At 40.3% G+C, this 25,202-nt stretch overlaps 1 protein-coding gene across 1 annotated transcript in view; it reads right to left on the bottom strand.

Moving 5' to 3' along the window:
- Positions 1–954: 954 nt before the first annotated feature.
- lamc3 (laminin, gamma 3) overlaps positions 955–25,202 on the bottom strand; it is a 124,881-nt gene continuing 100,633 nt past the window's right edge. Inside the window, exons 13-28 of the mRNA XM_007548924.2 lie at positions 23,095–23,283; positions 22,546–22,791; positions 20,263–20,416; positions 20,030–20,172; positions 19,701–19,879; positions 17,177–17,357; positions 15,842–16,098; positions 11,091–11,167; positions 10,590–10,724; positions 6,873–7,092; positions 5,586–5,732; positions 4,616–4,718; positions 4,045–4,247; positions 3,560–3,700; positions 2,798–2,897; positions 955–1,260 (exon numbers count right to left, since the gene is read on the bottom strand). Coding sequence (XP_007548986.1) covers positions 998–1,260; positions 2,798–2,897; positions 3,560–3,700; positions 4,045–4,247; positions 4,616–4,718; positions 5,586–5,732; positions 6,873–7,092; positions 10,590–10,724; positions 11,091–11,167; positions 15,842–16,098; positions 17,177–17,357; positions 19,701–19,879; positions 20,030–20,172; positions 20,263–20,416; positions 22,546–22,791; positions 23,095–23,283 — 2,738 coding nt within the window. The 3' untranslated portion in view covers positions 955–997. The remainder of the gene's footprint in view (positions 1,261–2,797; positions 2,898–3,559; positions 3,701–4,044; positions 4,248–4,615; positions 4,719–5,585; positions 5,733–6,872; positions 7,093–10,589; positions 10,725–11,090; positions 11,168–15,841; positions 16,099–17,176; positions 17,358–19,700; positions 19,880–20,029; positions 20,173–20,262; positions 20,417–22,545; positions 22,792–23,094; positions 23,284–25,202) is intronic.

The raw sequence follows: 25,202 nt of genomic DNA, 5'->3' as shown, positions 1-25,202 counted from the left end.
GCTCTTTAAATGACTTCCCTTTCCATTTAGACCAATATAAGACTAAATCTTTCATATGGGAACAAGTCAAATATGGATTTAATTATGCTCAGAGTTTATGTGCATCTACTGCAGGACATATCATCAGGGATTATCATTAGATCATGGTGAGCCATTATTTTTTATTTTTCTATAAGTATGGTAAGACTGGCCCAGGCCTGTTCATTAGCTATGTCACTTAAGGAAAGTTTTGAAGAGATTGCTCAAACAGCTTGGTCACAGGGAGCCGTCCATACTCACCGTCCGTGACCCCCAGGACACAAGGCAACTTGACAACTTGATAGTGACTCAGTAAAAAGAGGAAAACAAAAACAGGCAGGTAGGCACCATGAGAATACCCAAAAAGCCAGGCTGCGTGCCGATGAAGCCTGACCTGAATACCGCCGAGGCCAAGATGACTAATTGTTAATTAAGGCGCGGTGATGAAAGGAGAGCTGAAGTGTAAATGAATGTGTCAGTCTGAAGGAGCCCTCAGACACACCTTTTTACCCCCGAAAGGAAAGTCAGCAGTATTCCAAAACTTGTGGGTGTTCTCGGGGGGCCGGCTGGTTGATGTTGTTCGCAGGGAAATTGAAATTCTGATAATGTTGGTGGTGAAAAAAAAAAAAAAAAGAAAAAAACAGAAGAAATTGGAAAATTGAAGGGAGAGAGAGAGAAAGAAAAACATCAAGATGAAGGAGGGGGATCAGATATGACTCACTGGAGACAGAGGAGAGCTCGGAGGCATTTGGCTAAACTGTCTATGTCTTCGCTCAATGATGGGAAAATGAATTGTAGCTTAGGGCAAAAAAAAAAAAAAAAAGGAAAATCTGAGAAGATATCGGTGAGTTTTGAAGCTGAAAAAAAAAAAGAAGAAAAGACTCCAGCTCCTTTTATTAAAAACATTGTCCCAGACTTTTTCTGATGTTTGGTTGCTTTTTTTTTTTTTTGATGTTGCAATCCCAACCATCTCCCATTTCTAGGCTTTACCTTCTCCCAAGGCCTGGGCGCAGGACTGAGGCAGGTTGGAGGCAATGTCCCTGAGACTCTCTCTCTCCTCCCTTATCTCCTGGATGTCCTGCTCGATGAGGGACAGGCGGCTCTGCTGTTCTCTGGCAGCAGACTGCAGCTTCTGGATCTTGGAGCCCAGCGCCGGGCTCTCCACGCTCCCACGCAGCATGCTCAGGCGGCGCTCCGTTTCGTTTAGGATTCGATGAAACCGCTCCAGAGGCACGCTCCCGTCTGGCGAAAAAACACACAGGAGACAGAATAGATGGAAAATCAGAGGAGGATTTTTTTTTTCTTTGTTCACTGATGGACTCCCTGCATTAAAAATTCAAACGGTGCTCGAGTCTGCATGATGACCTAATTACAGTGATTTGGTCGTTATCCTCCCAGGCATGTTAACATGCTGACGATAAAGTGCCAAGTCCTGGGCTTTCTAGCTAATTCTACAACTTGGCATATGCGTTGCTGTGGAAAAAGCATTGGTGATTTACAGATTTCTTCTGCGTTAGCCTTTTTAATATGACTAAATGTTTCAGATTCTAAAACAAATCTTACTTTAAGATCAAGATTAAATACAAAAAAATTGATCAGAATCAGAACCAGCTTTTTTTGACCGATATTAAATACACATACAAGGAATATGACGCACTCACAGCGTACAACGTAGAAATATAAGGATATTAAAGGAAACAAAGTAAGATAAAGGAATATTATGTTGTTGTTGTTGATTTTTATTTTTTTAAATCAATTGATAAAGGAGCAAATCTACCAAAACCAAACTGGAAGTGTGCAAAAAAAGCAACCCACCCACTTTCTCAAATCATATGTTCACTCAGGTTCACCCCATAAATTTGAGTTGAGTTCACTTTTCTCATCAGGCTTGAGAACAGTAGAATCAAGAAATCACCTAACTAGAACCTTTCTGACAACATGAAGTAGGCTAAAGGCCCCCAAAACAGCAGCAGCTCAACCCCCACCAAAGACAATTCAAGAACACACAAGAGGTAAAGTCAGTGGCACCGTTCAGTCTGGAAACGGAGATATTTCTAAAGGGAAATGCATTTTCTGCAATAACAGAGCAACGTTTCCTCTTGCCAAGCACTGAAGGAACTCAATGATGCCATTCTCTTCTTGCATCTCTAGTTTGGCGGTTCCTGCAGGTTGTTCCTGACTATATACTCTGCTGAATCCTTAAATATAAAGTAGCTGTGCTGCACTGGGATAGAAATATCAAGACATCTTGTTATTTTTAAGTATGCAATGTCCTTGGCAGCAAGAACGTAGCTGTTTTTCCTCACAGTAAAAGAACCAGTTTATTGGCTCTTGTTCGGTATGCATTGGCCTTTAGGCTTCGGGACTCCAGCAAACCTCAGCCTGTTATCCACAAATGGATGAAATATGGAACAGTGGTGAGGCTTCCCATGCCTGGCCAGAAACTAAAATTACACCAAAAGTGCATCAACAACTTTTGGTGTTGATGCACTTTAGGGTTTTTTCGTCATAAAAATCCTAAAAATTTAAAGGACTAGTTAAGGCCAGTAAGTCAACAATAACAAAAGATAATTGGTACACAGCATCGAAGATGGGAGACTTTAACATTTTCTCTGAAACTTAAAAATCATTGTATTGGTGCCTAAGGCACTTGGGTGAATATGTAGAACCTTTTGGAAAATCTCCTTTTTCATCTAGTGTAAAACTAATACGGTGTTTTAGAAAAAAGATAATCATATATAAGTTTGCTCTAGCGACACTGTTGATGTGACAGACTTACCTATTTTGCTGATTAGTTCACTTAGCGTAACAGAATATGCCTCTAACTGGAGTTTAGCTGCTTCCATGTCATTCTTTATGCTGGAAAGTGACACTTCAGGCTGGACAGAAGAACATAAAATGATTACACTTTTTTTTTTTAATTTTAAACAAAGGAGGAGATCAGTATGCAGAGATCTAGATAGGAACTAAACTGTAACTTGGAGGAAGACATTTTCCTGCCAAAATGCTCACCAGTTTAGAGTTAATGGGCAAAAAACAAAAAAAGGTCCAGAAAGCAAATTACATCTCCAAGCAGCTTTAAAACCCAGTTTAATTACATCTCATACGACAGCTCTTCCTCAATGCTTTCTAAAGTTCAACTTGAGTTTTAGTCAATGTTTGTCTTGTCTTGGTTCCTTAAAAGTGATGTAACAATACATCAAGATGACAAGGTGGGACGATATACGACACTGCTTTCCAATAAACCACATCTTATCGATTTATTTTGGATTTGTTGGTTTGTTTTTATCTTGTGTAAAGCGCTTTGTGTTGCCACAAAAATACCAAAGACCGGAAACAATTACAATCATGGTTTTAAAAACTCCTTATGAATAAAAATATAATATTCTCAACTTGCCCAGACTTTGACTGGGCCATTATAACAGATGAATGAAGAAATGAAGATACTTTGTTTGTTGGCCTCTCTTTGGCCACTTGACATAAAATGGACAGATATGGAAAGACATTTACTGTATTTTTCTGGACGTTTACTTAAACTTACCTCTGATGGGATCATGGATTTTGCTTTCTCTGTTAGTAATTCTTGTTCTGACAACTTGTTTAAAGCAGAGTCTATTTGTGAGTTAAGGTGAGAAGTTGAAGTCCTGGTATGCTTGGCTTGGGTCAGAATGGCTTTGGATCCCTGCAAACAAGATGCATAACATGTCTGTAAGGACAAGTTCAGAGTTTTAAGCCTAATGTTTCTACACCACTGCTGATTAAACTGCACTTAGGTGGAGTTTTCATATTGTAATTTGACTTCATAATTTAATATTATGAAAATCTCTAGTCCCAGGCAGGTGGAGGGAAACTTTGAAAACAAAATAAATGTCAATACCACCCAACTAAACAAGGCAACCCTCCACTCCAAACAAATCACAACAAACAGGCCCAAATTTAGAGGTTAAATGTGTTCAAGTGTTTAAATCAGCTAAATTATTTCAGTCTAAACTAGTCAGTTGGAAAACGAACAAAACAAGCCCATACCTTCGCCACATCGTGCGCCATTTGCTCTGCCTCCTTTGTGATGTTCCTAGTGAGGCTGGCGTTTTCCCTCGCAGGATCCAGCATCTTCTCAATTTGCCTGACCTTCTTCCTGACCTCTGAAAGGATCTTTTCGTCCTGGGGTCTTTGCTTCTTTAACGCCGTCTTCGTCTGAGCCTGCCGGCGAGGCCACTCTTTCACCATGTCTGCAGATGTGAGAATCGACACGGGAAGACAAGATGTTCTTAACTCAACGCGGTGTAGATTCGAGGTGGTCGTCGTCTTTCGGCCGAGGACCCATCGTTTTCTTCAAGATCTTATTCCGGTTGTCTGATCAGAGAACTATCCTCTAATGTTCATTTGATTCATGTTTAATATTTCAGCCAAAAAAAAAATGACTGTAAAAATTAGGAAAAAAAAAAAAAAAAAAAAAAGCTTTCCACTTCATTATACTTTCCAAGTGATATGCAAATACACTCAGCTGTGGACAGGCTTTACATCTTGTTAGCTTGATATTTGACTTTTTAATTTAAGATGAATAATTCTTGAACATTTCATGAAGAAACAGTCTTACTTTCTACTTCTCTGTGGATGGTGATGATGTCTGACTCCACGTCTTTCCCCAGCACCACTGATGTCAAAGCAGAAGCTTTTGCCTCCTGAACATTCCCTTGCAGCTGCACAAAGTGAGAAAAAAAAAGGAAATTAAATTGTGAAACAAAACCTAAACATGACACAAAATCTCCCCACAAGTCATGTTGATAAAACCTACTCAAATTAAGCTCTAGTTTGCAAGACAGCTGAGGTTTTCGTCTTTGCCAAAACACCAATTGTAAAAATTGTTCAAAGCAAAGTTTATGAGATGTGTCATATGCTGAATTAGCAATAAAAAACAAAGAGAAAACATGCTAATGTTAGCCTGTAGCATTAATTGTCATGCACATATTATAGCACTCCTACACCCCTGCAGTATGCAGAAGTTTGCAGATGACGTGTGGTCAGACTAAAAGGAGGAGTGACAGGAAGTACAAGAACAAAGTGGAGCTGCTTTCCGATTGGTGCAGAGTCAAGGACCTGCAAAAAGAGGTGGATATCGAGTTTAAGTAGCAGAAAATAGACATCCCACAGAGCTCTGCTGTTTGGGAATGGAAAGTGAAAAACAACCTAACCTAGAGGACAAGTACCAAGTGGTTGTGGAAGAAGGTGAAGCTCACACAAGTCTTCTCAAACTTACTCCAGAGTGTGCACTGGCTTACTTTCTGGGTGAATGAGATCAGAAGCTGAACAGTCCCAAACAATGTGAGTTTATTTAAGACTAGTTTAAAGTGTCACATCAGAGATCACTTCCCTCCATAAATTAAAAATATCTGTTTTTAGCAAGAGAAACAGACACTGCTTTGTGCTTAGAGTCAACCTAATCAAGCTAAATCAAATTTTTCACCCTTACAAGCAAAATATTGGAATCCAACTTATTTTATGAGGTTGGCCAATAACTTTCACATTCAAAAGAAAAAAAATAAAATAAAACAACAACACATACTTACCATTTTTATTGCATCTACTTCTTCGAGGTTTTTCAAGACTGTCTGCTTTACTGACTCCATCTCCTTGCTAATGTTACTGATGAGATTTTCTTTGGTCTGAATTTCTTGGTCCAGCTCTTCTGTCCGTTTTAAAATGTCCTCACTCATCTGCACAGACAGAAAACAACGCAGATAAGTGTACGTTTATTTGGAGATAAAATAACCAACCCGTTTTTCTCAAGAGGTCACATTATCCCACACCTGTGTTGTTACATTTGAAATCTACAACACAAGAAAATCTGAACCCGAGTGTTTTCAGTTTGCAGTATTTTGTTTGCTTGGAGATGCTGAAGAGGTTTGCCGCCCCCCCGTCTGGAATAATGCGCACCCTTTGAGCCGCGGCCTCTGCCAAAAATATTCTCTTCTTTGCCAGCGTGGTGATCTTTGCATGCCAAATGTTAAATCAAGCGGAAAACTTAAATTACTTCCTGGTGGTCGCCTGCCTCCTCCGACCAGTCAAGTGTGAGTTTACACCCGTCTCTCCTACCGCAGCTGAACTATAATGAGCTTCAGCCTTTGTGAAACTGGCCATTGTATAAATCAATATGCTAATACAAGTTTCAGCGAAATCATCAGAAACATATTTGCTATATTCGTTTTTGTATCCAGTTTAATTAGATTTTTATTGTAGTTTATTATTAAAACTGCTATTTTTTTTGCCATTATCAGCCTATGTGCTTAGGTTCTTTACTAACCAAAAAAAAAAATATGCATAATTACAATTCTCTGTATGTGCCAATAACAATAATTCACCCACTTGTTATATAAAAAAATGCTACCTTTCACACAATGTTCTTTATGAATTTTCCCATGAAATATTTTGACTTCTGGAAGAATTCTGCTTGTTTTTCCAGACATTTACATACAAAGTCCAACTAGAAAGTGAATGCATCAGTAACTGCTATGCTTCGGAGTTTTCTATATCTTCACCAAAGAACAATACTGCCACCACCACCATTTTTGGGGTAACGGCACCCAGATGTCCAGTTCCAGTCCTCGATGTCCTGCATGTTTTAGATGGATCTCTGCTCCAACACAGCTGATTCAAATCGTCCAACTATTCCCTCTGCGTATTGCAAAGCTCTGCGGAGAAAGTTCTTCCATTTCAACAGTATATCAGTGCAGTTAGCCTGACTTGTGCATCTTTTATGCATTCCACCCATGTGGCCGTATAATCACACACACACATCAGTCAACAAACAAACACTACAAATTCTAGAGCGTCTTGACTGACTTGTCTTGACTGACCTGTGCAGGGGAGTTGTCCGGATGTGTTTGGTTGAAGTCTGTTTGGTTCATGTCTGATGCTGCTCTGGCATCCATCAGAGTCAGCTGATGCAAGGATGATGTGAAGTTACCCAGGGCAAGCTTGAAAGAGGCATCTTCTTCCACCAGGGCCAGATGTTCGGCTACAGTAACATTTAGCAGCGCAGTGAGGTTTTCCTTCTGCTGCTGCATTCGGGTTATTCTGGCACGAGTGCAGGAGGGAAGGACGGCAGGTTAGTCACAAATAAGGCAGTAAAGCTAAAATGAGCTAGAATCAGGTTGCACTGCATTCATTTGATGTGGGGAAATACTAAGCGATGTGCCGCGGGATTGTCAGTGCCCCGTATTCACTGAGAGAATTCAGGAGCTTTCACTGCAACATTTTGACACGGAAACCCTGTGCCTTTATTGATACCGACGATGAGGAAACTCCGTTCGCGATTCACGTGTAAAGAGGAGTAAGGCGAGATTGACGCTGCGGAAAGAACGCACGATGAATAACGAAAGGTGTTGGACGCAGTGCAGGGGATGTTGACGTGGTCATTTTTTATCATCTGACCTGATCTGTTTTGCCTCAAAAGAGCAGGTATACGCAAATAGAGCAGGGCTGCTAAGCACTCGTTGCCCCAGAAATGAATTAAAATGTTTGGCAGAGTGCAGGAATCTTGTAACATTCAGAACAGGTTGGGGCTTTTCACATGGCTGCATAGTTTTATGTCTGAGCAAAAAACAATGCAGTTCGGTTTCATTAAACCATAAAATCTGTGGAAAAGTTAATGACTTTCATTTTTAGCAAAAAGCATAATGACAACATTTAACGCTTTATGCAAAGAAAATCAAGTTGCAGTGGTCAACGCAACATAAGTTAAATAAAATACAACAGAGCTGTGCTGTAAAGTAATTGTTTGATAAAATCATATCAAGTTTGTCGCATCCTTTGTCACTTAACTACTTTAATGTTTGGATCAAACTGTTCTGAGTGAAGAAAAACCCCCAATAAAAACAAACAAATACAGTGTGTTAAGCCTGTAAACAATGATAGGAAGGTCAAACATCATTTAGAACGCCTTTAAATTGACTACATTACATCCAGTAATAACATGCATGCTAACCCCAGTGTCACATGTCTTTAATTTAAAATCGTAAAGCTTTCGCAAGAGGAACTGGAAACTGCAGCAGTCTTGGTTTAATCAAAGAGATTTTTTTTTTTTTTACTGCAAAATACATACACACATTTCAACCATAGGAAATTGTTTTTCTTCGTTGGACACGCACAGAGTGATTTTCTGCAAATACGTCAAAATATGATCGGATTAAAATCAAGCTTTTGATATTCATGTTTACCATTTAATGAGGTTTAGACCAGGGTTGGGTTTTTTATGATTTCTGTATAATAAAAAAAAAACATTCCCTATCAGCCAAACAGAATATCTTATCTCCTGATTTTATGTCATAATAACATTATTTCTATACATGCAACTTTGATTGCACTTAAATAATTTGAGTCGGCATGTGCGACAAATGCTCTGGGCTTGTGTGACTCTTTATTGCGGAACATTAAAACACAGAAGAAAAACGTTCCTGTTCCTGTGTTTTGCAAATTCATTGTTGCTTCCCGACCTGTATTAAAATCTAGACTTTTATCATATCGAAACCTGGCTCCAAAACTTTTATTCTTCTATTTACTTCCAAGACGCTTTTGATAAAACTGCAGGTGTTTCTTTAGGGGAAAAACAACAACAAAAAAACTATACCTCCAGTTTTCTAATAGCTTTTGTTCCTAATCTTAAAAGCTGCACCAAAGGAAACTACAGTACTAGTTTGCATTTAAAATGCGTAGAACCTAATTGATGAAAACAAAATGTTACACTGTTTTGCAATTTAGGACTAATATCATTACAACACATTGACATTTTATAGCAGTAGCATGATCAAACACAACCTTTTCATCTAACATTTGACTACATTTAGATATAAAAGCACCAATGGCAGAATTAATAGCATTTTTAATGATTTTTATAAACAATGCATGCAAAACATTTCCTTTTTATTAGTAATCCACCATTCGTAATTACTGTGGTGGTCACACTACATGCAGGCTCATTTATTCTCGCTACCCATCAAAATTGGGGAAAAAACATGTCATTCAAAAGTCATCAATACCTTGATAAGTCAAGAAATGAGATGAAAAATGCAACTCATCTAAACTTGCCCATGTCTACAACCATTAGGACTGCAACAAACAAATCAGGAAGAGCACCAACAATGAAGAGGGTGTGATAAGAAGTTAGAAATGTAGCTTTATCTGGGAAAAACACATCAATTCTTTAGTGTGAGATTATATTACTGAGATCATTCATTTTCAGGCAACACAACCAACAACAACAATCTGAAACAAATAAAGTAATTCTACTCATAACTGGTTTCTCCAAAAATAAGCAAAGCACATGGAAACCTTGGCATTCATGTTTTAATGGAAAATGAAAATAAAACAATGGAAAAGTTGTGTTTTTTGCTCATCTAGAGTTACCTTAGTGATTCCTGTTCAGTGATTCTGAAAAGCAAGAAACCCAAATGCTTTGAAGCAAAACGTAGTGAAAGAAGTAGGTATGAGATACATCCCAAATAATGTTTATTATTTTATTATTATTATTTGACAATCCCCTTATTCAATATCCTAACTACTATCAGTATGTTTAAAATTAGCCGAGACAAAATTAAGACTTTTAAAAGAAATATGAATTATATAAATCTTTCTCCACATTAAATCATTATGAAAACATTCCAATGTGCAAAGCACTAGATTTGTTCACAGCAACTGCATGAAAACACAGTTTTTAATTGGTTTAAACATTTTTTAATACAATCATGCTTCACAATTCGGGCTCGGCGAGGCAGAGACCTGAAGGTCTATTTTTAGAAACACATTGAACACTTTGGTTCTTTTCTGGTTCGATAGCTTCCAAACAATAAAACGCCTCTGCTAAAGTATCAACACATGGGGAAATATGTGTGGGAAAAGCAATTTAATGGTGCCCATCTGTGCTAAAACTGCTCACTTTGCATCCTATAAAGTGCCTCTCACACACACACACACACGCGCACACACGCACACACACATACGTGGTGATGTGCAGCACCGCAGAACTCTCCCGAATCAAGCTGACTCCCGTTAGGAGGGGGGTAATCAATTTTGAGCTCCTCGCTTCTTTGCTCTCATCATGGCCACCGGAGGGCTTTTTGCATCATTCTGTCTGGTGTTCGGGATAATCCTCAGAGCAATCACATGCTAGGAGATGCAGTGAGCGTGCTGCAAATCCAAGAAAGCAATAGGCTTACAGCGGAGAGAAGCTGTCCCCCCTGTGACTAAATGTCTTACTCCTAAACTCCAGCGTGCTTTTAAAAAAAATAAATAAATAAATAAAAGATTGCAGTGAAAGAGAGGGCTTTGGGCGATAATGCAAGGATAGGTACAACTTTGTTGGAAATACAGTGCAAAAGCCGAAAAAATCCAGAGAGCTGAGCGGCTTGTTGGGTTAATAAGTAATGACTGTGTTATGTGACCAACTTAAGCATTCTCCCTGCTTGTGTTTCCTTTTCATGCTTGTGTGTGTGTGTGTGTGTGTGTGCGTGCGTGCGTGCGTGCGTGCGTGTGTGTGTGCGCGTGTGCGAGAGTTAATTTGGTTGTTTTTTGCTCACTGCTCTTTCAGATTCCTGGTGTACTCCTCTGTGGAGTTGTCCTGCAGTAGATCCATCAGGAAGCTGAAAGCCTGCGTTGACTCACGCACCGCCCTGCTGGCTACGGCCTCAATGTGGTCCGCCGTTTCTCTGTGACTGCAAAGGAAAAGAAAATAAATAAATAAAAGGAAAGAAAGAAAGGTGGACAAAGTGAAAAGAAAAGGGAGAAAAAAAAAAGCATGCAGCGTAGAATAATAGACCATTACGACTGCCTGAGGTGAGGTGAAATAGATTTGAGCATTGATGCTTTCCCCCCACCCCACACACTGGATCTCCTGGCCAGGTTTCTGGAACAGGCATATAATAGAGCTGCGAGCTCCGAGTGGTCGAGAGCATCGACTCGCTGCGGCATGACCGCACTGTGAGCGACAAGCACGAAAAAGCAGCCGAGCAGAGATCCGCAGATTACTGGAACAGACTCAGCTTTTAATTGACCGCTGAAAGCCCATTGAACAGACTTACCTTTTCATTAGGACCTGGGAGTCGTTGACCATTATGCTCCATTTGTTGGGCGCTGACATGGCTTCAAAAGAAATGATCTGTGAAAACGATAGGGAGGGAAGGCAGCACAGTGAGTGGCAGGCCTGGCTTTAAACCACGTTTTACTCTAATTTTATCATTTCAACAAAAGGAAAGAAAGTCTCGGGTTTCCTAGATAACTTTTTGCATCGAGCCTGTCTGTTTAAATACACACTAACCTGACACCGTGTTATGTCATAGTGTTATGGCATGTTCACATTCTGTTTAACAATTATGCCAATCAAATGAGAGAAGCCCATTAGATTTGATCATCTAGACGTTACGAAGATGGAGTGCTGAAGTCTAAAACAGTTCAGAAAATGTAAGAAAAGAAGATTTAGATGGTTCTGAATTTAGTATTGTTGCTACTGCAAGAAGAGCTGGTTTGTCTGATTCAGAAACTGCTGCCCTGCTGTAAGGTAAGGTAAGGTAATTTCATTTATACAGCACATTTTCAGCAACAAGGCAATTCAAAGTGCTTTGCATGAATTATACAGAAAAACAACAAAACAACAAACCAAATGAAATAGCAAAAGAAGAAAAATGATGAAAAAAATAAGTATTCTGTGACTTATAAACTAGTAGACGTCTCTGGATTCTTGTTCTGATAATGTTGATTTAAGGTAGTGAGTAGTTTCTCTAGATAAGCTAATAAGAGTTTCTCTGGATTCTACGTTTGTTGCAATTCCTGAATATATAAACTAGATGCTCCTGTTATAAGAATAATTACTCCATAATCTATAAGCTAGAAGAAGTTTCTCTGGACAATAATAAACCAAGTGTTGGTCTAAAGTAATAAAAGTGTTGGTTCTCTATAGATTGTCCTAAATGTTGATCTAAGGTAATGAGTAGCTTCTCTAGGTGAGTTTCTCTGGATTCTAAGTTTGTTCTAATTTTTCAAGCATATAAACTAAAATCGTATTTTGGGTTAACTGAGAATGGAGTAAAAAACAAAAGAGATCTTATCTAATAAGATGTCAGAGGAGAATCTGCAGACTGATTTGACATGACTGGGAAGTGTACCTCAAATAACATCTCAAATTACATCTTTGGTGTGTGGCTTTTCGAAAGCCCAACACATTGAACCTTGAAGAAAATGAGCTACAGCAGAAAGACAATAACTTCCAGCAGGATGTCGTCATCTCAAACTAGCTTCTTGAGCTTGGCAATGAGTTCTTTGCATTGCAGAGCGCCAATTGGATGTGCAAACAAGAAGTCTGCAGGAACAGAGAGATGCTATCATTTCAATATAGAATCAGATGAGTGTTACAAAACGCCGCTGAATTTGTGCCACAGAGAACGAAGGCGGCTCTATGAAGGGAATAGGACGCAAGCCGGTACAAGTTGGGTGTACCTAATTAAATGGCCGGTAAGTGCATGTCATTAAAAATGACGTACGTATCCACTGAAGTGTTGTCCCACGAAAAATTATGTCCACACGGCTGAATGCAGAGTCCGTTACCGAGTGACACCCAATTTGGAGGAATGCAAACAAACTGAGCGAACAGCAATTAACGCTGCTCAATTCTTTGCTCCTTTTGGAAGACTGCCTGTCGATTGATTATTAACCAAACACCTGCTGCAAGTGATGGGAGCTACAGAGTTCCAGTTTGTCTGTGCAAGCACAAAGACGATCAGAAAGGAGGAAATTGCACTTTGGCTAGAAAAAGCTCACTGATCACTCTGAAGTCTAAATAAGAGGACAGGCGGATCCATAAAAGCTTCCTGCAAGCCCCGGGCTCACAATGAAAGGCCACCAAATGTGAAAAGAACACGTTGTTAATTTAGGAATCCATTAAAGACCGGTTAAATCTTTGCTTTTGGAGAAAGTAGTTTGCCATTTAGGTGCGTGGGACAGAGGTCTATTGTTTGTTAACCTGAAGCGTTCCATAATCATAAAAGGGTCTAGATTTTGTCGCATGTAACCTCGGCGTGTTTGCAAAGCTCCAGTCTGATGTTAAACTGCACTAATCAGTATGACTCGGAATATTTTGAGCCTTTTATTGATTTATTTCATCTATCCTGCTTTGATGGTGCACTGATAATATAAGACTTAATTAATTAATGAAAAAATAAATGGGTGAACAAACATTATTAAGGATTTTCTCGGGCTAAAATCAGGTATACAGAATAAAATATATAGATACGCCCTCACTAATAGTTGGATAAATGTCTCTCAGGAAGATGAAGAGAAGTAATTTTTGGAGCCATTAACAAGGTCTGGTTAATAGCCATTATAAACCAAAATGGTCAGATCTAAATTGGTTGGTTTTCCAAAATGTACCACAATCTTTAAATAGAGGTTATATTTGGACCAAAGAAAATGGCGAGTGTTAGCCTGCTTAATCCACAAAAAAAAAAAAAAAGAAGTGTTTGTTTGAGGTCGTCTTTTTGTTGGAACACCATCTGCTTTCACCATCTAGCTTTTGACATTTAATCTTTCAGTCAGATGGTTGAAACATAGACGTGGTTTGACAATTATCCCAAACACCCATAAATGGCTTGAATTAAGCTTCCTGAATGGTTTTCCAAAGCTACAAAAATAAACTCATTATTGATTTGTGGACTTTGTAAGTGGATCAGTGCAAACATACCAACTAACTTAGGTGAACTCTACCAGTTTTGCCATGTGCTTGAAATGCAACTTAACGGGAGACATCCATCAGAATATCAGTAAAGGAGTGTGTATATAATTATGTAAGATTAATGCTATAATATGCACCCAACTTGTTTTCAAAAATATATTGCAATTTTATGTCATTTGATTATTTCCTTCAAAAAACATAAAAAGGGAGCAAAAATAATTTAACATTTAGACTATTTTTGACCAGAAATATCTACTGTATAACTTTTGTTATCATCACTATTTATATGTGAATGTATAAAGCTAGAGATAAGACTCATCACCTATTAGGGATTTGATCAGATATAGCTAAAAAAAAAAACAAACAAAACAAACAAACAAAAAAAAACAACCAAAATCATATCTAGCAAAATGACAGACGCTCATTTTGAAAAACACTCATTTCGTCCCTCTTGGTCATGTATGATCTTTAATGTTTTTATTCCAGTTTAAATTTGGCACTCTCTCTAAAGTGTACATTGTGTCTTTAAGCAATTTAGAGCTACTTCTGCAGTTAATCTGTTGCATCCATCCTAGATCCTAAACCCCTGCAGAGTGTGTACACACCTTGTTCCACAGAGGGTTTCGTTCCGTTTCCCGTTTGTCTCCTCATATATACACTCTTCACTTACTGCCATAAATCTCAAAGAAAGAATGAATCTCTCTAAGAGGACTCTTATCCAGTCACCTGCTGTGAACTGCTGGCACATCTTGGATTTCGGACCCATCTTCCACCTCGTGAGAAGTGGTTTAGAAACTATTACTCGTCCTCTGAGACCTCTGCCAGACGGGCTTTTGTTGATGGGACTTTTTTTATTTTTTTTTATTTTGCTGTTTGTATTCCAGCATTTTTTTTTTATGTTTTAAAAATTGATGAAGTTGCTTTTCTCTCAGTGAACAAAGCTTGATGTATTGATTTTCTGATGCCACACTCAATTTCGGTCTGCCTGATCGTGCTTTGGATACAACTGATTCAGTTGTATCCAAAGTGTTTTGGAGGGCAATGCAGCCTTTAGAAACTGTCAATACACCTGTAATAGGACGGAGGAGTCCCGGCTTTGTGTGGAATAACGATAGAACTTCAGACATTTTCACTTAAATCTGGCACCATGTACATATATATGTATTTTTTATATAGAGAGACCAATGCATCCTTTTAGTTTTTGCTAAAAAAACAAAAAAAAAAAAGAAAAACCTTACCCGAGTAAGGTAATCCAATCTTTGGTCTTTGCCAGTGCTAAAAGGTAGCCTCTCTTTTGTTTTTCTTAGTTTGTTTTCTCTTTGCACACTCTTTGTTTTGCTTTTTCACCAATTTATACTTTTGCAGTTTTGGTCTTTTTGTAGCTCACAAAAAGACCAAATTTTTGACCTGCAATCTGCTGAAGGAGATTTCTTATAGACCGTCTAATTTGTTCTTTAGCAGCTGCTTTGGCAACACATTAAAAGTAATTATCTAATATCTACTAACGATCTGTTTTAAGGAAATGTGCCAAGAAGACCATAACATTTTAATGTCAATGAGGTATATGGATACATTTAATTAAATGAGAATTAGTATTTTTCAGGTTATTCCCATAATTTATTTAAAAAAAAAAAAATAATAATAATAATAAAAAACCTTCCATAACCAACATCACAAGCATCTAGTACATAGGTGCAAAATGGTTAACACAACATGGATGTAGATTAGCACAAGATGTGAGCAGGAAGTCGGGGTATGACTCAGCAAATGGGTGAACTGACCCAGATGATTTCCATTCATCCCAGTGTTAATAGTGTAGAGATAGATCATGAATTGTTTTAGTTTAGCCTTTTCATGCATGAATTATTAAAGCTTCACATCAGATCTCAGCCCCCAGTGTTGTCAATTTTCCCTAGAAACCAAATGCAAGCAATTCAATACAAGCATGAACTCTTTAAACGGGACTTTTATGAATAAATGCTATTTATGACAACATAGTGGAAGGGTGGGGCAGCACGTCAATAGTTACGTCTATATACTCCACCCATGGTGACGCAGCTGTTTCCTCAGCATTACAAATTGCTGATACTGGGCATGTGTGTCACCCACCACATTGTCCAGGTCCAGCGTTGCCTGCTTCAGCTGATCCCCGGAGGCCTTGATCATCAGCAGGATTTTGGTGAAGGTTCGACACGCTCCTGTGCTTCCCTCATCCTTCCTCCCATCCTTCCCCTCGTCCTCAACTTCCTCCTCCGTCATGCTGATGCTGCAGTTCAAAGCGAATGTAATGTCGTGGAGCTGAGCTGAAAGTGCGCCTGCTGAAGCTTCCAGCAAGGAAAATTGTTTTATGAAGGCCTCCCGTGCCTCTGGAAGAACAAAGCAAATAAAAACCGCATTAAGTCTTTCATGGATTATTTCACAGAGAATGTTATTCTTCCCGTACTCTTTGTAGCTTGCAACTATCTTGCTCTCTAAACTCTCATTTATCGGGGTAATTCGTGCAAGGACTCTCATCCTTCCTGCCTATCCGCTAGAGAGGAGACGGGGGGGCAGCATGTGGGAGTCTGTCCAAATTCCAACACCTCTGTCACACTCGCTTTGTAGTTTATGAGGATAATCTGGCTGGCTGTTAAAGCAAGTAATTAGGGGGTGAGTCCAATCAGTACAATATGTGTCGGTTGTTCCTTCATTCTATCTTTGTCTTATGAATTGAAACTAAATAAGTGTGTGTCCCAGCATGGGTTGTTTTGGGGCCCACACGTAGAGCCCGTGGCTCCCACATGCTCATTATATTACTATCAGGCCACCCAGCGTCTTAAAGAGCATGGCTGGAATGTGTGGCGTGGGCGTTGGGATTTGTTCAACAACTGTTATCAGGATTGCAACTATAATCATTATAAACTAGGGATTAGAGATGCACGTTCTGTCATATCAATAGGGATTAAGTTAGTCACATGGTGCCTTGTTTTATATTGTTATGCTTTGTCTCCATTTGGCCTGTGCAGCTGAGCCTGTAAGCCTTGTTCCCCTCGAAAGATAATGAGGATATATCAGCATTGTGCTAAAGTAATTGGGAGAGGTCGGGTATTGTTGCCTGCTTCCTGATTTAATCGCTTTGTTGTGCCTCGTATGCAACGCCGTCGCAGCGTGGCGGGGGGGGGGATGCGTGGCGGAAAGCAGGGGGTGGCGTCACGTCATCAGACGTCTCGGCCTCGCTCCCCGACTGCCTTCGCGCTCGTATGGTTATCGTCTCCCGAGCAGGAATGCGCCGCATCAGACACAAAGGGGAACAGGCTAGAGTCGTGTTTCACAAGGCGAATGCCGTCATGTGTCTCGAGAAGTGATGGACAAAAGAGGGTGAGAAGGAGGATAGAGAGAGAGAGAGACGGGGAGGGGGGCATCAAAAGAAGCGAGAAATTATCTCTTGCTTTCTTGCTGTTGTACCTTGGAAGGCCAGAAAATCCTCCAGTGCGTTGGGAAAAGTATCTTCCCTCTGGTGCTCCCCTTCGTAAAGCCCCGTCGTGGCGTACTTCAGTGGGTGGTGGCGCTTCCCAAATCTGCCTCGGCAATCAAAGTGAGCCAGCAGCTTGTCCAAATCCCGAAGACGAGTCTGAAGCTTTTCGGCCTGTAACAACATCATGATTTTAAAAGAATCGGAGGGAAAGCAGGCTTTTTTGTTTAAAAAAAAAGAGAAAAAAAAGAAGAAAAAAAGGCATGAAAATTAAAATAATGTGGCTCTAAAATATCTGTATTCATTTATTCAGATGCAAAGATTGAGATGTGTCTTCAATTCTTAGTACACCAACACATGAAAATGTAGTATTTCAACAAAAGCAATGAATAAATGAATATCAACAACACGATAAGGGATGGAAAAGCGTCTTCCTATCTGGATCCTCTCGCTGTTCTGTGTGCCATAGGCAGAGGAGGAAAGCATTGCGAGAGATAAGTAGATTAGACTTTGAGAGAATAAAAATCAGGTCTGAAAGTGAAATGAAAGGGACGTGATTGGTCCTGGCAGTTAAACAGTCACAGGTTTATTAAACGTTTGTGTGATCGCACGTCTTTTTGAGGGGGAAGGTGTGCCATAAGTTGCCCACAAGACCTATTTGATTACTGGCTGTGCTTTCTGCTAGTTAGTAACCAAAGTGTCTGCCAAAAAAAAAAAAAAGAGTCTTCAGATTTGACTCTTGGCTCTAGATAACTCTTATTTTCTGCGTTTGATCATCTTTTCAATAAATACGAAGGAAAGCGTTGAAAGAAAGCTCATAAGAACTCCCGGTTGATGTTTGTGAAAAGTCATGCAGGGGTCACGGCAAATACATAGAAAACAGACCAAAACTGAAGTATTTGACCCACAGCGAGACGCCACATGTTGCTGACAGTCCATCTAATAGAGAACACCATCATTATGGTGAAGCATGGTGGTGGCAGCGTGGATGGTTTACTGAGAGTTAGGGCTGATGAGTGGATTGATAGAGCGGAAACGTAGGAAACTTGACGGAAACCCTTTGAGAGGTTGATATTAGCTTGACATCGATCTCGAACATACGGCCTGAACTACAGCACGATATGTTAGATCAAAGCATATTGATCTAACATATTACAGCGAATCATTGCTCCTCAAAGCATTGACAATTTAACGATTCTAATCACTAGTTTGCGATGACCTAATATGAAACTCTTAAAACATGACGGTTGTTGGTTTTTGACAAGAAATGAAAATGTTCTCGGGGTACGAAGGATTTTGCAAGGCCGAGATGTTACTCTATTTCTGCGTTTTATGTTTTATCCAAAGGGGGGAAAAAAGAAAAAAAAAAGTCAGCACCAAGATAAGAGGGCGACCGGTGGGAGGGGGATGGGATGTTAGAGGACAGGAAGAGTAATTGCAAGAGTTCAAAGAAGACAAGGGTTGGGATGTTCACTGAATTGCCAACACTGTGGAAGCCACCGCATGCATTCACACAGGAACGGTGCTGGTCCGTCGAGGACGTCCAGCCACTTCTGCAAGGGGGGAAAGAATAAGCGCAGGAAATAAAGGCAGAACATGTCAAGAGGTATTGGATTCTCCTCAGAAGGGAAATCCTGGAGCACCGAACGCGGAATGCAACAGATCCAAAGGGACAGAAAGGAGCGCAGGAGATCATTAGGGCAAATGTCCCCTTTCTATTTCAATGCACATCCACTGTATAGCTGCAATCTCCAAAATACAAAGGAGCCACACGGCTGTCAGGAAGGTCTGCAAAGGCGGCGTGCTCCGGGGGAATGTGATATTTAGAGGGAAGAATTGCACCTCGTGAAAGCAAGAAGGCAAGAAACGCCATGTAGGTGTGAAACCTATTTATATACATCAGTGCGGCAACCAAGTGTTTAAGACAAAATCGAAAACCCAAAATGAGACATTAGGAAAAATGGAGATAGATGAAGCAAACAAACAGAGAGAAATCAGGTAATTTACAGTAGAATTTGGTAATGCCATGCCTTTTTTAATCCCACAGTGGGGAAATTCACTTGTTACAGCAGAACAGTAGCTAAATATGCCCCAATGTATATGAAAATATCTGGAAAGTCAATATAAACAACTATACACCAACAAAATGCATTATTAAAATAAATATAAACTAAATAGATACTGAATATGTTCTGTTGCATGGAGATTCCACAACTTTACAGAGCTCACATGAAGTGAAAATAAAGAGCACATGCTATTTGTTGCATGTGAAAAAGTGAAAAGTCACTGAAAACAGTTACACTAATTAACCTAACAGTCATGTTTTCAACCTGTGGGAAGAAGTCAGAGTACATGGAGAGAACCTGCACAGAAACTCTGGCAGAACATGTAAGCGCCATGCAGACAGAACCCAAACCTGGATCTGAACCCTTTCCATTAAAACCGCATTTGAAATTCACTACATTCCTTCAGCAGAGTGATCAGCACAGAAAGGATCCTTCAACTACAGATACTCACATGTTCTTTGACGAGGCCGTAGCAAACCGGACACTCCTCACACTGGTGAGTGGCTCGGTCATAGAAATAATTCAGCTCACATTTGTCGCACTTGTGACCCACGAAGCCGCGGCGACACTGGCAGGTGCCATCGCCGCGACACTGCATGGAAGCGGAGCCCATCGGGTCACAGTTACAGGCTGGACGAAGCGGGTTTAGACGAGAAGGGGAGTCGGGAGGCGAGGGTAAACAATTCACGAGTTAGAGAAAGCTTTCAAGTGTGATCTGTATTGAACGTATTAGACAAGGGCATAGGGGGCAGCTGCAGTGCCTGATGTAAGGTAGCGTACCTCTGCAGCCTTGTGAGGAGAATCCAAAAAAGCCCACACGGCAGGAGCCGCACAGGGTCCCCTCCACTCCCGCGCGACACAAGCACTCCCCAGTGGCTGGATGGCAGGCCATCGACAGCGAGCCGACCGGGTTACACTTACACCTGGTGAAGGCAGGACGATATCTCAATGGCGGGCTCAGTGCATAATCTCTCATACAGACCTTCTCTCAGATGCGGTGGGAATCCATTTACCTTTCGCATCCAATGCCAGGCTGAAGGTCGAAGAAGCCGACTTCACAGTGGCTGCAATCTCGCCCGGTCACATGAGCGAGGCAACGGCAATTTCCTGTCGCGGGGTGGCATTCGTCGACAGGCCCCGAGGTTCCCGCAGCGCTGCAGCGACATGCTGGGGAAGAACAAATAAAGCATTTTAATTGTTAACGTAAAGATAATGTTATATTGTTGACAGCTTAAATCTGCGTGCGTCTCATTTTCGTATGGGATAAGTTATTAGTTTTATCTGATTTGAGTGCTGGAGGGAGAATTAGATAAAATGACAGACAGGAGCATGGAAATTCAAGCATCCCTCTGCAACATTGTTCTGCCGGATAAATTCAACTGGGGATTACAGGTAGGAGAAAAATAGGAAAAAGGAATATGAAAGTGGAAGAATGAACACCTCTACTGTGGCACTTTGGGTCGTTTCCTGCCTTTGTAACTTTATTTAAAGTTCAGTCACTGATTTTCTCTTTTTTACCTTTTAACAATTCAAGGACTTTTTTTTTTAAGTGATCCAACTCTGAGCCATTTGCTCATCTCATTTGAAACTTTTGCCTTTTTTGTAACCTGGAAAAAAAAAAAGTGTGCACCCACACCCATACACCCAAAGTGAACGCTTCAAATAGATATTCCTGCATTCCTGTCGAGAGAAATACCTGAATCCCAGCACCACTGATTATATAAGAAGTAAAACTTTATAAACCTTCTACTGCAGTGTGATGGGAACTTCTTTTTCTTGAGGAGTTGTGGGGTAAAAAAAAACAGATAACCGACATGTTCAAAAGTCTTAATTTATGACAAAATTCTTCTCACAGTTTTCTTTAAAACATTTAGAAACTGAGTTTGTGAGGACTTTGATATCTTTCACGGTTCTACACCAGGCACACTCACAGTTGTAACTTTGTACATCCCTGTGGATAGTTGTAAGTTCATTTACCATAAATCTGCAACATGGACAGGATTTCAGATATTTTTGCAAGGGCAGTATGAAACGTTTAGCGGATTTTTCTCTGAACCACTCAAAGTCAGAACTATACACACATAACACAAAAAATATATGTATAAATGTATTTTGTCAAGTTGCAGGGAAACTACTTGTTCTTTGTAGCCAAAAACAAAGTTGAATATTTGACCAATTGTACAATTAAAACCACATAGCTTGTTTAAACGGGTTGGTTATAAGGCACAGAGTCAACCTTTAGAAAGGTATGCACTGAGATGAAAATTTGGGGCAATATCCAATATTAATATTGCCTATTTATGTCTATTTTATTTATGTTTTACTGCCCTTTCAACACTTTGAAAAAAAAACAAAAAACAACCGACCTGCTGACTTCACCACTGGTTCTCTGCTTCAGTTCCCCATAATCCTGTGCTGCATCACTATCACTGTCACATGATCAAACAAACACCTTGTGACCAACATCCTTCCCCAGAAAAAAAAATTTGCAGAAAGATGGAAAGAAATATTAGTTGGTAATATTGGCCCAGTTGAATTGATCAAACTGACACTGTTGTATTAAATACGACTAATATTGGCCGATTTAGATGTTAGTGCCGATGCATATCACGCATTCCTACAGGATATGCTGTTGCTAAACAAATCGGGAACTACTAAAGCTTACGCCTGAGATCCTGGAACATCAGCGTGATCGTCCACGCTGTCCATTGTTCATTGTAAGTTTAGCATCACAACATACTGAGTCGGTGTCAACTAAGAAAGAACTCCCTGCTCCAAACTGCTCCAAGCATGACTGAAATTTTTCCACATAAAAAAGTTTAATCTTTTCTGGAGAAGTCAAGACAAGGATTGATGCGTTTGCCTAAGTCCAAACTTTGAATGTAGTCGGATGTTCCATCAATCTAATGATCTCAACCAAGCAAGTTTTGGAATAACTGATACCATATTTCTGGAATGACCAAGCTTCAGCAGTTTTCTAAGGGCTCGTTTTTCATAAATTCCTGCAGGGGGATGTATGTTTTTGAGAGTATGCATATGATTTTGATCCTGTGTGCATTGGAGTACACCTGCTATTTTCACATCTATTCTATTTCACATTTGTTTTCTAAATTATCTTAAAATTTGAAGTCAATTCTAAGAAAAGAAGGGATTCGAAAGGCAAATTAATAATTTTATCTATGATAAGTGTGTGTAAACTTGTAATTGGCACTCTTCTGTTAAAAAAAAAGACAAACTCTTCACATATTAAATAATTAAAAGAAATCATTTTTTTAAATGTTTTCTTAGTGACTCACGTCTGCACTTCTGTCTGGCCGTTTGGTTCAGGGCGTCGCCATAAAAACCCTGCTTGCAGCGCTGGCACTGGTCGCCCTCTGTGTGCCCGAGGCACTTCAGGCATCGCCCGGTGAAGTGGTCACAGACTCCCACGGCGTTGACATCCACATTTCCGTTGCAGGTGCACCTTGCGCAGGGGCGAGCCGTCCCCGACGTTCCCAGGGGGTCGCCGTAGTAGCCATCTTCACATATCTGACAGCGCACGCCTGCACACGCACAACGAGAGGCAAAGGAGGTGAGAGAGGGACTTTGATGGCAGCACTGGAGGTCATTTTCGTGTAACATTAGACTATGTTCTAATTAAATTAAATCCGCTGATTAAATGTGCCTGAATCACAGGTGGCCCTCCGCGGTGACGGGAAAAGCAAATGAACCGACTTAAAAAATGACAGTCTTCTCGGCAACAAGCCGATTTGTGGAGACGTGGTTTGAATCTTGTCACAAAGCTCCTTGTTTACTTTGTCGACTGTCCGTGCGCATCATCTTAAATTGCAGGAATCTCCTGTCACCTGTCTGTCCTGCAGGGCAGCTGGTGCAGACCACCTGTCCGGTCTCTGCAATCTGGGCGCAGCTGCTGAGGCCCGGGCAGGGGCAGGCCTGACAATCACCACGAGTGCCAATCAAAGCGTTGCCATAGTAACCATCCAGGCAGCGCTCACAGGTCGTCCCACCGGTGAAATCCAAGCACTCGCACACCCCTGTAACACAAAGAGGAGTTGCACGTTTGTATCACACAGGAACACCTGCTCATGAATTACCAGAAAATGTTTTTTTTACTCCCCCTCTCCATGCCAGCAGAGGGCGCTGTGTCTCTGGCCAAAAAAGCAAACAGTACAGTCCATATTCTGCTTTAGAAAAAGGAAAATAAATAAATAAAACATTCCCTACAGCACACCATGGAGAGCAGAAGACAACTAAATTCACCCCGACTATAATTGCTTTGGGAAATATGTGAGCCAAATGCAGTCCGAAAGACCTTCAAGAAGCAAAGCAATTCCCCCACCACGAGGGGGGGGATTGCCAATTCTATGATGTCCTAAGAACAAACTGTTGTTTTGAAATTCAGTAGAAAAAAAAAGAAGAAAAAAAAATCAGCTTTCAGCTATAAACGACTTTAAATGTACAACATGTGTTGATTTACACTTGCATACACATCGAAGCCCCAGATGCATCCTATTCAATTTACAGAGTGATTTTTTTTTTTCCTGTCGACCTGCTACATTTTAAATCTATTAAGATACACCAGCCGCTGAGTGATACAGCATGACGCAGACCTGCCAGGATATCCACAGCAGCGATTCGATGCGAGTGTAGTGTAGAAAGATGCGCCGGATGGTCGGGCTGTGCAAACTTCTGTGGCTGTTCGGTGACCCACAGTGGCCCAGCATCCGAGCCCATAATCAGGCCCACAAACGCGCTTAAAGCCAACTGTGGGTAATGACCTAGTTGAGTTGAAGCAGTAAAGATTCGCTATGACAAGGAAGAGACTACTTTTCACATGCGAAAGTTGATGAGTTTTCCTGCAAGCTGTAAAAACTTATTTCTAAGGTTACCATTTATATTAATATAATGTTTTGCAAGGTATTTACAGCCCTTGAACTTTTTAACCATATGTTACATAACAATCAGAGACAGATTTTAATGTGGGCAAGGTGGCTCATCACTCAGGACAGCACAGTCTTGAACTTTTGTCAAGACTGTTCTGAATCACTAGAAAAAAAGAACAGTTCATTTCACCTGACAAATATCCATTTACATATTTTGCATATCAATTGAGTGAATCACAGGTATAACATTTCTACAAATGGGTGATTTATTGCAACAGACTGCATGATGCCTGCATGTTGCTGCTGCAGACTGCTAGATTCAAGTGGCTACAAAAGTGCAACACTTTGCAAGACGTTCTGCTGTATTTTACCTAATTTACTGTGACTTTGTGCATTAGACTGACGCATTCATTGTCCGTACCTGCAGTAAACGCAATTGAAAATCTGTGACAAAATTATTAATCTTCCATTCAACGTGACTGACGTTGAGCTATTTTGCACAGGAAAAACTGAAAGAAATTTCAGTCCTTAGTTGTGTAAAGCCGGTAATCTCCCAAAGGATTTAGTGGTATCAGAGCGGATTAATCCAAAATGCATCTGTCCAGATTTTTGTTTGGGAAAATGTTTGGAAACTTGTGTCGATTTTCTTCTGCTTACAATAACTTCTGTGCGAACTGCTTCGTGTTGGTCGGTCACAAACATTTGCTTGGGAGGGACGGCGAGCTGCTGTACCGAAAGCATCATTTCATTCTGTTTGCACACACAAAATGTTTGAAAGCAGAGGACATAAAATAGCTGGAATGAGCTCTAAAATTTAATAACCTGTCAAATGACTTTGCCACACATTGATAGCAGTAATTGAGTTTTGATTCTCTAAAGAACGTGCCAATAAGATTGCGGTGCATTGCAAATAATCTGTAGCTGTGTGACTTAACTGGGGTCTCATTAAACTTTCTCATCATTCCCCCCCTTGCCCACTGTGTGCATAGGTGAGATGCTCTTTGCTGTGGATTTTCAAGTCAGCTCACGTCACCGTTGAAACTCTCTTCTCTTGTTTGAGGTCGCTGCTG

The sequence above is a fragment of the Poecilia formosa genome, unplaced genomic scaffold (genome assembly GCF_000485575.1).
Source record: "Poecilia formosa unplaced genomic scaffold, Poecilia_formosa-5.1.2 Scaffold28, whole genome shotgun sequence".
In the NCBI taxonomy this organism is placed as follows: domain Eukaryota; kingdom Metazoa; phylum Chordata; class Actinopteri; order Cyprinodontiformes; family Poeciliidae; genus Poecilia; species Poecilia formosa.
The sequence above is the reverse complement of the archived record's forward strand: the minus strand, read 5'-3'. Positions and strand labels throughout refer to the sequence as shown.